This window comes from Ceratotherium simum, chromosome 39 (genome assembly GCF_057802395.1).
Source record: "Ceratotherium simum simum isolate JZ-2026a chromosome 39, ASM5780239v1, whole genome shotgun sequence".
Taxonomy (NCBI): Eukaryota; Metazoa; Chordata; class Mammalia; order Perissodactyla; family Rhinocerotidae; genus Ceratotherium; species Ceratotherium simum.
In genome coordinates this window covers 11954339-11969317 of record NC_141938.1, presented here as the reverse complement: position 1 = coordinate 11969317, position 14979 = coordinate 11954339, and the positions used below count along the sequence as shown (strand labels likewise).

Sequence of the window (14979 nt, the reverse complement as noted above, 5' to 3'; positions counted from 1 at the left end):
CGACCTGGGGGAAGGGAAATATCCAACTCCACCCCTCTCTAGCCTTCCTCTCAGCTAAAGATGAAAAGAGAAAAAAAAAGGCTGAGAAGCACTTGTGAAGGTCACAGTCCAGGGACGTAAGCTCTCTGAAAGACGGAGACCACAGAACGCTTCCTGTCCCTCCATATTTTACCACCACATCAACGTGGCTCCTGTGATGATAATGCGATTACAGGTGAAAAGAACTGCAAGGCTCAGATCCTACTTTAAAAGGAGGCTCTAGGGAAACCCATGACGACAGGGGAAACAAAATAAGGACATCTGAAGAAATTTTAGCCCAGGATCCCTGCAGCTACAGCCAACTGTGTAACAGCCTAACTCTGAGCCAGAGAACCATAAAACCTCACCCTAAAGGGCTATTTCCCTCAGCTCTTTTTACCCAGTATATCACGTGCAGCTTTCAACAAAAAATTACAAGACATGCGGAAAGGCAAAAAACACGGTCTGAAGAGACAGAGCAAAGGTCAGAACCAGACTCAGATGTGGCAGAGATTTTGGAATCATCAGACTGTGAACTTAAAACAACTACAATTCATATGCTACGGGCTCTACTGGACAGCACGCAAGAACAGAGGGGTAATGTGAGCAGAGAGATGGAAACTCTAAGAATTGATCAAAAGGAGAGGCTGCAAATCAAGAACACTATAACAGAAACCAAGAAGCCTTCGATGGGCTCATCAGTAGACTGGACGCGGCCAAGGAAATAATCAGGGGGCTTGAAGATATGTCAATAGAATCTTCCCAAACTGGAAAGCAAAGAGAAAAAAGACTGAAAGACTTGAAGAAAAAAAAAAAAAAAAAAAAGGAACAGAAGATCCAAGAACTGTGGGCCAATTACAAAAGGTGTAACATATGTATAATGGGAGATGGTTAGAGATCTGAATGGTGAATCTTGGAGGTTCCACCCGGCGGGATGTCCTGAAGGAGGAGAAGAGAAAAGAGGAGAGGTGACATCTGAAGAGATCATGGCTGGGAATTCTCCAGGACCCCACCAAATGCCAGCCAGGATACATTTTTAAAAATTAGAATTAAAAACAGAATGTTAACATGAAACTTCAGAACAAGATAAAGAAAAATGTTCTAAAACTTAAGCTGATTAGGTTATGGGGGAAAACCAACACACAAGAATATCTGGAAAAATTAAGAATGATCCAGGGGGATTAGCCCCACCAGATATTAAGTAAATTATAATAAAAGTGGTAATTAAAGGGCCAGTGAAGGGACATCAACAGATATGCAGAGTCAGACACAAATGTATGCAGGAAGTGAGTAATGCAATAAAGACAGTATTTCAAATAAGTGGAGGAAAGACAGATTATTCAATAAATGGAGGTGGATTGCCTTGGGTAGCTATGGCAGAAATAAAATTGGGGCCCTACCTCACAGCAAAATAAATTCCAGATGGAATAAATTGAAAGGCAAGGAAGGAAAAAAGGGAGAGAGGGAAGAAAAAGGAAAAAAATTAAATTCCTCAGAGAAACCATGAGAGAGCTTTTTTTCTTTTGGATCATCCTAGGCAAGGAATAACAACCCAAAAGGCATTGAAAGAAAAGCTTAATACATAAAAATATAAAACTTCAGGGGCCGGCCCGGTGGCACAGTGGTTAAGTGCGTGCGCTCTGCTGCGGTGGCCCGGGGTTCGCCAGTTCAGATCCCAGGCGCGCGCCGATGCACCACTTGTCAAGCCATGCTGTGGCAGCGTCCCATATAAAGTAGAGGAAGATGGGCACGGATGTTAGCCCAGGGGCAGTCTTCCTCAGCAAAATAAATAAATAAATAAATAAATAAATAAAAATATATATATATACACACACACATAAGACTTCAGCATGGGCAGAAACACCATAAGCAAAACCTAAATACAAACTGGGGAAACACAATATATTGCAAAGGTTACATTTCGTATTCCATGACAAGCTCCTAAAAATACACACACACACACCAAGAAACCCAGTAGAAAAAATAGGCAAGTCCACTGCCATAGCCATTGCTTATAGATCCAGCCACACACCTGCACACACGTAGTTATGGACAGTCACAGAAGTAAATGAGGGAAAGCGGTAAAATGCCCACCAGCAGGACTAGTTATGTAAGTTATGGTGCATTTACAGTCTATACTAACTTGGAATGAACTCTAAGATGTATTAAGAAAAAAGTGTGCATGTACGCTACCATTTGCGAGAGGAGCTATGTCTTGTTCAGGTGCAGAGGGCTCTCAAGGGATACGTAAGAGACTGGAGAAGGAAAAGAAGCAAGAATGAGGATTATCGCTCACGTGCACATGCCTGCATCACCAAAATGTAAATTTAAGATTTGAAGAAAATTCAAGGCAAAAACATTGAAAAGGGAGAGATGTCATTGATAAAAGAAACAAATCATCAAAACATATGAAGCTGTTTCTGACTAACAAACAAAATGAAAAGAAACTCTTAAAAGCACCAGAGATGAAAGAGACATTATCCTCCAAGGGGCAACAATGAAACTTAACTGCTGACTTCCCAAAGGAAACAACGGAAGCCACAAGATGATGGAGTGACATTTGACCTAGAATTCTATATCCTTTCAAGATAAAGATGAAATGAAGATGTTTCTGGATAAACAGAAGCTGAGAGAATTCATCAGTGCACTAAATGAAATGCTAATGAGAATCCTTCAGGCTTACGGAAAACAATCCCAGAAGGAACCGTGGGAAGAAAGGAGTAACTACAAGGGGTAATTATGAAGGTAAATGCTAATAAATGTTGACTATCATAAGCAACAACAACACATACCCGGGCTCGCATCTCAGAAATGCGCTGACTAGCTGTGTCATAGGCAGGTCAGCTTAACTTAGATGTTGTTTCTTCGTCTGTTGATGGGGATTCTGACAGAGGTGCCCACTTCATCAGGTGGTTATTAAGAGTCCGCGAGACCATTCTTAGCACAGCGCCTGGCCTGTAGCAAGCCCTATGGTATTTTTAACACGTAAGTAATCCTTTCACTGCATCGTGGGGTTCTAGGCCCTGTGGGAACCACGCTAGACCCTCTTTCACTCTGTGTCCCTACTTTAGGAGCTCAGATCAGAGACTGTCCCAAAAGACCTGCAGTGCCTTTCTCTGTTAGGAAAGACATGGGCAGGGGGGCCATGACCCTGGCGTTGGAAATGGAATTTTTGGCTACTGACCAGGAGAGAGGAACCACTCCTGAGCACCCTGGTGTGGCCGCCTGTCTCCCCAGCTGCCGACTGACCAAAGTGATCTTAATTAATTAGCTGCAGCTACTGTAGGCTGGGTGGCCAGAGGGTACGGACCTGCAATGTTGACCACTCAGGAATAGAACTTCTGCTCCTCTGGTGGGACCAGAGCCCAAAGAGTGGACAGAGCTGCTTAAATTGGGCCTGTGAGAGCTTTGTCTCCTCGGGGTTCACTCAGCTCTGCCCCAGAGTCCAGAGCAAACACCACCATGGACAAACTGGCAGATGGGCATCTTGGCTCCCGTCTTTGTCCACATTTTTCTATCTAGCTTTCTATCATCCACCCACCCATCCATCCATCACCCACCCACCCATCCACCCATTCACCCATCTACCCACTCACCCATTCACCCTTCCATCCATCTACCCATTCATCCTCCCACCCACTCACCCATCCGCCCATCTACTCACTCACCCATCCACTCATCTACCCATCCACCCATCCGTCCATCTACCCATTCACCCTTCCATCCATCTACCCACTTACCCATCCACCCATCTACCCATTCACCTATCCATCTATCTACCCATCCACCCATCCATCATCTACCCACTTACCCATCCATCCATCCATCCCCTACCCACTTAACCACTACCCTTCCATCCATCTACCCACTCACCCATCCATCTACCCATTCACCCTTCCACCCATCTACCCACTCACCCACTCACCCTTCCAGCCATCCTTCCTTCCCCCCACCCACCCACCCATCCTGTGAAGTCAGGTTTGCTTTTCAACCCAAACTTTGCTGCCCACTTCCAAAGAAAGAACATACCACTGAAAGCAGGACCTGAGACTGAATTCTCTGCCATCTCACCCCTCTCGGATTTCTGGTGGCACCACTTCTGTTCTTCCAGGAGACCAACCTTGCTCACTCCCCGTCCTCACTCCTGCTGCCCACGAGGCTTGGTCCCAACAGTCTCTCCCCTTCCTAGTGGTCGCTCTGGGACAGGGAGAGGGTCAAGGGGCCCCACAGCACTTTGTGCTCCCCCACCAACTCCACAACAGAAGGAACCAAGTGGACACACAAGGCTCTACACAAGTCTGCTTTCCCATCTGACTTTATTTCATTTTTTTTCTATAAAACTCCTCCATAATTTCACAATTTAACAAAAAGTTTAAAATCCAGGACAGAAACAATCCTGTAACTTATTACAAACACAATCCTCCTTATTCCTTTTACCCAGGAGTTGGTCTTGGGCTGATGAGTGTCCTAGTTCCTAGTGAGACACACTCTTCGTAAAAACCCTTGTGGGTAAGAAAGGTATTCGATACCTTCTGCTTTCAGGCGTCGGTTTACATTTTGTTCAGGAGAGAGCAAAACACAGGGATTTGCACTGGGGGCAGGGGGCTTAACACTAAACACGCGGAATCACAAAGTGCCGGCCCCTTCCTATGGAAGTGTCCCCAGAGCCCTCGGGGGCCCGGCTGCCGGGCAGCTGGGGGTCGGGTCGGGGAGCAGCCGGGAATGCTGCGGTCGGGGCCCTGGCCGCCTGGCATGTCCATCAGGTGGTCACGGGCCAGCTCTGGGCCCAGGGCAGCTCCAGAGGACAGCGCTGGCGCCTTCAGGCCAGAGGAGGTAACTGAGAAACAGGTTGGCGCTTCCGAAGGCCCTGGGAACAGCAGGAAGGGCCACAGGCTGCTGCCGCTGGGGGCAGATGGGAGAGCCCAGCTTCCTCCAGCTGGCCCTGGGGAGAGCCCACGTCACTGCAGAGCTCGGGGGGGCCGGCGGCCCTTCCCAGGAGATCCTTGTGAAGGAAGAAGACCAGCGTCCTTGGGCTGGGACTCCCGCCTGAGACCCCTGGCGGCTGCTGTGCACAGAGCACCAGGGAGCTGCTGCCTTCTGAGCAGCCCGCACCAGGCCAGTTCCTTCCATCAATGTCTTAGAGAGTTTCCAGAGAAGAAAGATGCCCCACTTTGGAGTATTGTTGGCCTGCCTGGGGAAGGGGACACTGACAGCACGGAGCCTGCCACACAGGCCTGCCCTCTTCCTAATACCTCAAGGCAGTGGGGCTGGGAGAGAATCAGAGCAGATGGCGAGGAGTCACGGCGCTTTCCTCTGAAAGGTCCCGGGCCTTCCAGAGAGTTCTGGGAATCTCACCAGGAAGGCTGGAGTCCGGGGAAGCCCTGGAGGCGGGGCTCCCCCAGGGAGTGTGCAGAGTCTGCCTGACAGACGGAACCGGAGCAGGGACACAAGAGTCAAGGGTCACAGGGCAGGGAAGCGTGGTGTTCCCCACGTCAGAAGTCACGAGCTAGGGGGGAAGAGAGGGGGTTGACACTGGACTAGAGAGGTGAGCCCACCTCTGGACCCCTAGTCCTTTTTCCCATCTTGTTCAGGGCAACAGTCGGGGGTGACTGGAGGAGTCCTGAGTCGAGGTCTGGGGGAACAGAGGCTGAGCATCAGGCTCCAGCCCCCACGAGCCCCAACCATGGGCCGACTCCGTGAGGGCATTCCGGCCCTGGAAGGTGGGCCAGAGGGATGACGAAGCGGCCTGGCCCTTGGAGAATTTCAGGCGTGCGAGGAGTTGAGTCTCCGGGCTCTGGACCGACATGAATGGCAGGGGTGGGAGGGTTGGGCCCAAATGAGAAAGAGATGGGTGGGCCTGCGAGGGCCCAGCCAGACAATCGAGCTGGCTCTGAGCACTGATGCTCCTCAAAAAACTCCACAAACTCGCCCCCCTTATTTGGCAAAAGCTCATTTTTTTCAAAGTTCGAAGACTCGATTAACAGAAGAGAGGAAAGAGAATCCTATGGAAGGAGGAAGAAGACGAACCCCGGGGCGCAGACACAAAACGCGGCCTGTGCCTGGCTGGAGCCTGGGAGGTCTGTGCCTGGAGACGGCCACCCAGGAGCTCGGAGATCCGGGTGCCGAGGACCTGCTGCCCCCGCGTAGTGTTCACTGGCGGATGAGGCGCCCTTGGAACCACAGAGGGAGGAGTCCTCCCTGAGCCTGGAGAGGGCCAGCCAGGGCTCCGGCTCAGCCTCCAGCCCGAGGACATGACCAGTGAAGACGTCTTAACCTACAAGTCCCGCCTTACTCACCCCCCACCCGCCACGTGCACTGCTGCCACGGAAACACACACCCGGACACCGCTCTGGTACCTACAGTGCATACATACATATATAATAGAGAGAGAACTGTACAGCACGCAGTCCCAGCACAGGGAGAGCCGGCAGAGCACTGCGACCAGCTGCCACGGGGGACGGGCCGAGGCCCAGCCTGGCACAGCTGGCTGCACACACACAGCTGGAGCCCTCTGAGGTCCTGGGGCAGCAGTGGGTGTGTTCTGAACCGTTTGGGGAGGCTGGAGGCTGTGCCCCGGCTGCTCAGCGAGGCCAGGGCAGTGAAACTATGCCACACACCCACCATGGAGCGGGATCCTGAGGCCGGGCGAGGCCCCCACCGCCAGGCATGTTTCTGCCCCCTCGGGAGTGAGGCCCGGCGCTGCCTTCAACACAAGCCACTTTCCAAGAGGGGCCCAGGGGACGGCCCCTGAGTATCGGGGAGCAGCAGCGCCGGCCCGGGCCCCCTCAGCCCTAGGGCTCCCGACGAGGTGGTGGGGAGGGTGGGCCGGGAGCCGACGAGGAAAGTGCAGCTGGCCGTGTGGGCCGAGGATAGGGCGGTCACTAAGGCAGTGCTGCGGGCGGGCGAGTCGAGAGAGGAAGGAAGGCGGGGCCTGGACGTGGCCTCCCGGAACCCCGGCGACAGGGGCCCGGCGCCCGGCCCCGGGTCATGTGGCCACCGCCTCCAGGTAGCTCTGCAGCTTGCGCACGGTGGTCTCGTCCAGGGAGAAGAGATCAAAGTCAAAGGTGGTGTTGGTGACGTTGAAGTGGCCGGTCTCCTCGATCAGGTTCACGATCTGGAGTGGGTGGCAGGGCAGCTTCAGGGGACGGGAGGCGGGCTGGGGTGGCCCCATCCCCCGCAGGCCTCAGGGCCCCCCTCGCCCCCCCCCGGGTCTCATCTGAGACCACCGCATTCTCAGCAGGACGCCGAGGGCTCCGCCCATACCTGCTGCAGCACGTTGCGCTCCCGCAGGGCCATGAGCCTCCGGTGCAGCTCCACCAGCTCGTCCGTGTAGGCCTGCGGGTGGCAGGGGGGCTCAGCGCAGGGCGGGCCGCCTCAGCCCCTCTGACTGCCCAGCCCTATGGGCTGCCCGTGGTCCCGCCCACCTCAGCTCGCGGGCCCAGGACGGAGGAGGGCCTGAGGCGCAGGGGCCAGCACCTCAGCACACCTGGGCCTGGCAGCTGCTCCGAGCAGCCTGCCCAGTTCTGGGGGGCCCCAGGGTGTCCTCCCACTGCCCGCCCCGCCCAAGCCCCGCCACCTTGTCGTAGGTGCCCCTCTTCAGGATCTTCTCGGGCTTGCTGCCGGACTCCGGGCTCCTCCGGCCTGAGGCCTGCAGGGCAAACCCAGGTCTGCTCTGAGCTCTCCCCCAGCCCGCCGGAGGCTCTCTGACCCCCCAGAGCAGCTGCTGACTGTTCAGGGCCAGCCTGGGGCCCCGGGGCCTGCTCGTCCTCCCTTCCCTGGCCCGACTCTAAGGGCAGCCCACCCTGGGGAGCAGACACACCACTGAGGCCTGGGGGTGAAGTGAGCCTCTCTCTGCGCCCACCACCCTCAGCCTCAGACCCTCGGAGAACCCTCAGCCCTGCCTCCAGGACATGGAGGGTAGAGACCTGATCACCCTGGAGACCCCCCCGCCCACGGCAGGAACCCCGAGCAGCCCTCAGGCTCACCTTACTGTTGGGTGGGGGCGGCTTCTTGGGGGGAGGCGGCTCGCGGCTGGGCAGGCAGGAGTCGGCACTGTTGTCGCTCTCGCTGTCACTGAAGCTCAACCTGGATGCAGGACACAACGCCCTGTCAGGCCTCTGCCACCCCCCTGCTCCAGGGACCCGTGCCCTGGAACAGACTCGCCCGACAACGCCCGGCCCCTCCCTGAGGGCCACACATGCCCAGCGTCCTGGTTCTGTTCCCCCAGACCTCGGGAGAACAACTCGCTTAGCTCTACTGGTGACTTAAAGAAAGGAAGGATGCGTCTGCACCACCTTCGGGGGCAAAGAACGCAAAGAGCAGCATGCGGGTCCTCGGAGAGGCTCTGCGGGGGCCTGCGGGCTCCCATCACCCCTGGGAGGGCTCTCGGGGCCAGAACAGCAGGGCGTGAGGCCCCCACAGGCCAGCCGGGGGTGTGCTGGGTCTTGCTCCCTTAAGTGGGCTCTGCTGTTCACTCTGTGCAGGAGAGCTGCCTGCAGGGGTCACTCAGTGGGCAACAGCAGTTTCCACCCAAGCCTGACGCACCGGACAGCAGGCTTCCATTGGTGACGCTGGGCGCCCCACTCCATCTGGGCGGGGCCTGAGCGGGTGTGTCTGGTGGTGGCTCAGTGGCAAACGCCCTGGCGGGCAGGGCCCTGGACAGGTCCTCAACCTCTGCCTCCATTTCCTGAGCCTCCCGGAGAAGTGCACAGGGGAGGGGCTGACTCACAGGGACAGACATCCACTGCTGTCTCGGCAGGAAGGGCGTGGTCACTCAACGTGTAAAGTCCCCAGCTAGCCTGCGTGGGAGACCTCCCCTCTACAGCCCCAGTGCTCGCCTTCTCAGTCTGGATCTAGTGGCCTGCTCCTTGCAGCTTCTTCCACAATCTCCCGAAGCACAGCGAGGGGGTGGGGGGGAGCAGATGCCCCTCCAGCCTCCCCCCTGCTCCTCTGGGGGCCGGCCGCAGGCAACACGCTCGGGGAGAGTCCCTGTCTGGAGCCCCGACGACTGTCCTCTCACAACACACGCACAGCAGGGTGAAACCCGCCTGCGCCTCTCCTCCTCGCTGTGAAGGCAGGGCCAGGAAGCGCTGGGCCAGAGCCCGGGCCCCTGGGGGCTCCTGTCTTATGCCCCGAGGTCAAGGGTGTCTGGCCCCCAGGTGACCTTCTGCCGTGATAAGCACGAGGCTCCGGGGCCCCTGCTCCCTGAGGCTGAGGCTCTCTCCCCGACTTCCCCGCCGCGGATCACTCCAGGGGCAAAGGCAGGCGGTCCGGCTCCTCGTTGCCCAGGCGACACAACTGCGCCAGGCGGGCCCAGGCGTGGCCTCGCCGCCCCGCGCACCCCTCACTTCCCCCTCTTCCCCGGGCTCAGCAGGCAGCAGCTGGGGGACAGTGGGGGCCACGCCAGACTCGGCCTCCCCAGGGAGCAGACCAGGAGGGGCTCTGCCAGCTTGCCCTGAGCAGCCGCAGTGCCAACGTCAGGGCCGGTGGCCTCCCCTGACAAGGGATGCGGCGCCCCAGAAGGCCCCACCCGGGGCAGAGAACACGCAAGGGGCTTCTGTGCCTTTGTCCCTGGGTCGCTGTGGGAGCCCCGAGAGAACAGGACCACATCTGTGAGCCCTCTCAGCTCCCTGCTCCTGGTGTCCAGGCAGGAGCCCACCCTGAATGTCGCCAGCACCAAATGGGGCAGGAGCCACTGCCTGGGGAGCCTGTGCTCCCCTCTACACCCACAGAGCGCTGGCGTGTGCCAAAGAGGCCCATGAGGGGCTCTCTCTCATGGCTGGCGGGAGCTCTCGGGATGGCACGTTTGTTTCATCAGCAACACTAGCACAGGATGCCCGAGAGCACCCGTTAGGCTTCCCGCCGACCAGCCTGTCTTCCAGAGGAGCAGCTGAGGCCCGGAGGTCCTGGCCTCATGGAGAGGAGGGGTGGATTCAGATGGGGTCGCTGACTCCCACGTCTGCCCACTCCTCGGGGCCCAGGACCAAGGTCGACACTTGCTCCGGCCTAGAGGTTGAGAACGCACAGCTAGCCCTGAGGGGGACCCACTCTGAGGGTCTAGGGGTGTCTGAAGGGGGCACGTCGGCTCCCGCTGCTCTGGGGAAAGGCCAGGCTTTGCCTTCCCCAGGCCAGTGGGCAGCCACTGCTGCTCCCCACTCCGGGGTGTCTGCGGGTCACTGGACACTTTTCAGAGTCTGTCCTCACCCCAGGCCATGCATGTGGCGAAAGGGGAAAAGGTCCCCTGGCCTGAGAGCAGGGGAACCAGGCCCCCTGCCACACTCCTCGGACCAAGACTGGCCCTTGGGCTGCTGGGCGCTGCCTGGCCCCCTCCTCGGATGGTGACCGGGCTTCTTTCCCTGAACACCCCGCCTCTCCCCACACCCTCCAGCGATGGGAGGCCGGCCGCCACCCAAGGCCCCTCGGCCTCACCAACGGGAGAGAACTCGCGGTCCCCAGGCCCACTTCAACGCCCAGGTGGGGCGCCATCCCCCCAGGGGACACTGCTGCACGGCCTCCCCTCCTCGAGGCCCCAGAAATCACAGCAGAGCCGCCCTGACTCGCCCCCCACACCCGGCTCGCCCTCCAGCGGCCCAGGCACCTGGAATCCCTTCCTGCATTTGTCTTGACGGCAGCCTCCTCGCCTGACGAAGAGTCATCCTCGTCAGATTCCTCGGACTGCAGGTCCTCCACCATGGAGCGCAGGGGTCCTGGGAGGGTGGCGAGGGAGGGGAAGAGAAGGGGGTGAGGGCTCCGCCTTGCACCTTACGGGGTCCTCTCCACACCCAGGGCCACATGGAACTTCTTGACACCATGACCCCCTAAAACACACCCACGTAAATCCGCCTTGGAGGTCCCTCTGCCAGGTGGGGCCTGCCACCCATCCCCAAGAACTGCCCCCGCAGCCAGCCCCTTCCTACGGACCCTCTGGCTCCCCCTGCCACCAATACCGTCCTGGCCCTGCTCGCAGGCCTCTGGTCCCTGGCCCCCGGCAGGACCACAAGGCCCCTCCATTGCCAAAGCCAGACAAGCAGCCCTCCTCTGCTGCGGGTGCTGAGATCACAGCCTCCGCCGGGAGCCGGGACGAGCCAGCCGTGGCTGGCGAGGGTGAGGAGGCCAGAGCTGGGGCCACAAAATCCCGCAACCAGCCTGCGCCCCTACTCGGGCCTGCCCAGCCCCTCGGCAACCCGCTCCGCTGCTCCTGGCCCCCTGTCCTCCCCTTTCTCTAGAGGCACACGATTCCAGTCCCCTACAGACGGCATCTTGGTTTATATTCCTGTTACCAAGGCAACAGAGGGACACAAAGCCCTCAATTACCTTGGTCACATGATCCCGCTTCGGCAGGTTCCCCCGCCCCTCCCCGTAGATAAGAACCCTTGCAGAGAGTGTGGGCTTCGAGCACCCCCCACCCCCCTCCCAGCCCCCCTCGGCAACTGCACGGCTGAATTCCAGGCCAGACCCCGCCACAATACGCTCCCCTCCCCCAGCTCTCCCCAAGCCTCAAAAAAGGACTCCAGGCCGTGGGGGGAAGCGACTTGTGTCCAATCCACCCGCAGAAATACTTCCAGTGTGGGGGGTGCCGAGGATGGTGTCTGTCATGGACAGGGCCTGAACAGAAAGGGGCCCTTCTCTACCGACCCACAAGTGCCAGCTCCTCACCAGCACAGCTCAAAGTTCCTGTCACACACACAGGGTGTATCTGAGGGCCCAGGGACGGACACCAGGGACACCAAAGACCACCAGAGGGAGCAGCACTTCCCACACCTGGCCTCCGGTCAGGTGACCTGTTTCTGTTTTGCTCTTTAACACCGAGTCCCTGTGCTTCCACAAACCTACCAACAGGATCTCTCGGGCCCAGTGTGGGAAAGAAACCCTATACTGAAAAACGCCCAGGCCAAGTTCAACCTCGGCGCAAGTACCCCAGTGCACCGCCTCCCCCATGGCTCTAGGTGCTCCCCCAAACCCCTCCCCATGGCTCTAGGCCCTCCCCATCACCCTAGGCCCTCCCCCAAATCCCTCCCCATGGCTCTAGGCCCTCCCCCAAATCCCTCCCCATGGCTCTAGGCCCTCCCCAAACCGCTCCCCCATCACTCTGGGCCCTCCCCAAACCCCTCCCCATCACTCTGGGCCCTCCCCAAACCCCTCCCCATCACTCTGGGCCCTCCCTCAAACCCCTCCCCATCACTCTAGGCCCTCCCCATCACTCTGGGCCCTCTCATCCCTCTGCGCCTCCCCATCACTCTGGGCCCTCCCCAAACCCCTCCCCCAGCACTCTGGGTCTTCCCCATCACTCTGGGCTCTCCCCAAACCCCTCCCCACCACTCTGGGCCCTCCCCATCGCCCTAGGCCTTCCCCCACGGCTCTGGACCCTCCCCCATTTGCCCCTTGCCCTCAGGTAAGTTGTCACTGAGTTTTTCTGGCAGTGACACAGCCGTCAAACTCAGAGTGCTAAAATGCATGCATGGAGTAAGCCCCCAGGGGAAATCACTCGTGAACCCCTTTGATCCAAGAACAAGCCCAGTAGGCCCGTGGCTGCCCCCACAGCAGGAAGCCCTCCCCCGAGAACACTCCCACCCCTTCCCCTTCTCACCACGCACCTTGACTGTGGTTCTGAGATGGCTCAAAATCCGAGTCTGAACTGGAGTCAGAGCTGGAGCTGGAGTTGGAGGGGCTCGACTGGGCGGACTTCACCCCACAGCAGGGTGGGGCGGGCAGCGGGCGAGAAGACAAGAATCACCTTTCAGTCCAAAGAACTGGAGTGGGGACACCGCCATGGGTCTCCCCCAGATCTGCACTTAAGAGGTCACACGGGCGCCAGACCCCAAGGCACACACACTCCTGAGAACCAACCTCCCAAGGTCCACGCGGCCCAGCTCCCAGCTCCCCCTGCAGCCCCAGGACAACACCAGTTCCCATTCAAAATGCTACCAATGCCCTTTCCTTTCCCACTGAGGGGTGTGAATTTCTAGTAGTTCCAGGGGAAGCGCCAGACCATGTCTCTGCTCTCCCATCTGCCTAGGCAGGAGGATGGGGCACAGGGCAAGCTCTTGATGCAGCGGAAGGGGCAGCGCGTCTGTGGCTGCTCATCTGTTTGTGGGCCCTGCCCTCCTCCGGTGGGAGCCCAAGCAGCCGGTGTGGGCTGTGGCGCTGCAGAGAACAGCTGACAGGTCTGGAACAGGCGAAGCGGGTGCAGAGACCCGGCTTCTCATTCTGCCCGTCTCCTCACGGCCTGTCTCGAGGCTGAGTAATGACACAAAGCTGTCTCCCTGCCTCGGGCTGCTGTCACCCCAGGTGCCCGAGGTGACGACGAGTATGCATGCACCTGACAAACAGCTGAGGACCTGGTGGACTGGAGTCTGGCCCCACGGTCCCCAGAGTCAGTCACACCCCCCTCCTTCTCTTCCTGCAGCCACCTAGCCCAACTCAGCCACCAGGGGGCAGTAAGAGCCAAGACTAGGACACCACGCCACAGGACACAAGTGGGTACGGGGCCTGGGGGGACAGATGGGTCACTCCAGACACCTGCGTGGGGAAGGGCCTCTGGCCCCGCCACAAGGAGCGCTGATCCCTTAGTTTCTGCCGACGAGCTTCCCCAAAGGTGCGTGCGGCAGAGAAAGCTGTGAGTGAGCCCGGGGCCTGGGCAAGGCTCTGAAAGGCTGAGTCTGCGGCTCAGCAAACCTGCCCCGGCCACAGCACCCCAGACACCCAGGGGCGGCCTCAGACCCCGCAGGCCTACCCTCGGGCCGGGGGCTGTCCGGCCTTCTCGCCTCAGAGGGCCGTCGGGAGGAATTGCGCAGCCTGAGTCCTTGGGGACCGCCCACCTCCAGGCACCTCTCCTCGCCAAGAGGATGGAGGGGCCAGCAGAGAAGCAGAGCACCTAGCAGCGCCTGCTGGTCCTGGCCTGAGCCCCGCGGAAGAGACCCCAGAGGGGGAGCCCCTGACCCACTGGGGCTCGGGATAGCCCCTCTCAATGGTCTGTGGGCCAAAGCCAGCCCCCAGCCTACAGAAGGGGACCCAGGAAGGCACAAGTCTCTCCTCACTCAGTAGACACAGAGTGGCCAGGCTGCTGGGGACAGAATCCTTTTCACCTCAAGGGGTCTCTTCTCTAGGGCTTACCGGGGCCCAACCCAATCCGCTCCAGGCCCTCCCAACGTGCCCCGGCTGATGACGTCCCCCACTCGCCCCTTCCCACTGGCAGACGGTGTTCCCTGGGGAACCTCCCTGGAAAATCTGGCCTAGGTTTCCATCAACCACCATTGACTGTGGGGTGCCACACAGACCAGCGTGACCCCCTGGCCCCCAACAATGGGCCTGGCGCCACGGGGCCCCTCCTGCATGCAGATCCGAGTTCTTATTCTGGCTCAGGGGTCCTGGGTTCCGACTCCACCTTTCTCACCAACTGGCCAAGGAAGGCAGTGCCCAGTTTTAAGCCTGTTTCCCCACCTGTAAAAGAGCTGCCCTGCCGGCCTCTAGGCGTGTGTGCACCAGCTGCCAGCACAGAGCTTGATGTCAATCGTGCCTCCGAGCTCTGGGGCAGATATTTCAGACAGAACTCCTGGGCAGGGGGCATGAGTGGCAGGGTCTGTGGCTGACACACAGTGGCAGGGCTGGCCAGGAGCCAGACCAGGGGTGACCAGGGGTGCCCAGTGGGGAAAACCCAGCCAGGCCTGTCCTTCCTGGGGCACGGAAAGAAGCCTGTCCTGCCCGGCACCTCTGCACGTGCTCTCACTCCCAGGGGAGGAGGCCACCCCGCGTGCAGGCTTGGCTCAGCCGACTCTGGAAGTGGCGTCACTGGGAGGCCAGCTCAGGCCCTGTGCTAGGGCGGCGAGCACTAGCGCTGTCCTCAACAGAGCAGGTCAGAGCTCCTCAGACGCACTTGTCCCTTCTCCTTCCACACAAATCGAGGAGCAGGAGTGGGGAAGAGAATCCAGAATGGTTTCAGCCAAAAGAGCCTAGAGGAGGTGG

The 14979-nt window shown here is 58.8% G+C and overlaps 1 protein-coding gene across 2 annotated transcripts in view; it reads right to left on the bottom strand.

The window, feature by feature from the left end:
* Nucleotides 1-4317: 4317 nt before the first annotated feature.
* Nucleotides 4318-14979, bottom strand: part of MLLT1 (MLLT1 super elongation complex subunit) — a 59281-nt gene continuing 48619 nt past the window's right edge. For both annotated transcript variants that reach the window (XM_087425643.1, XM_087425642.1), the window contains 6 exons: nt 12612-12699; nt 10616-10724; nt 8004-8103; nt 7595-7666; nt 7282-7353; nt 4318-7132 (listed from right to left, as the gene is read on the bottom strand). In XM_087425643.1, the coding sequence (XP_087281769.1) occupies nt 7004-7132; nt 7282-7353; nt 7595-7666; nt 8004-8103; nt 10616-10724; nt 12612-12699 (570 nt within the window). In that variant the 3' untranslated portion in view covers nt 4318-7003. The remainder of the gene's footprint in view (nt 7133-7281; nt 7354-7594; nt 7667-8003; nt 8104-10615; nt 10725-12611; nt 12700-14979) is intronic.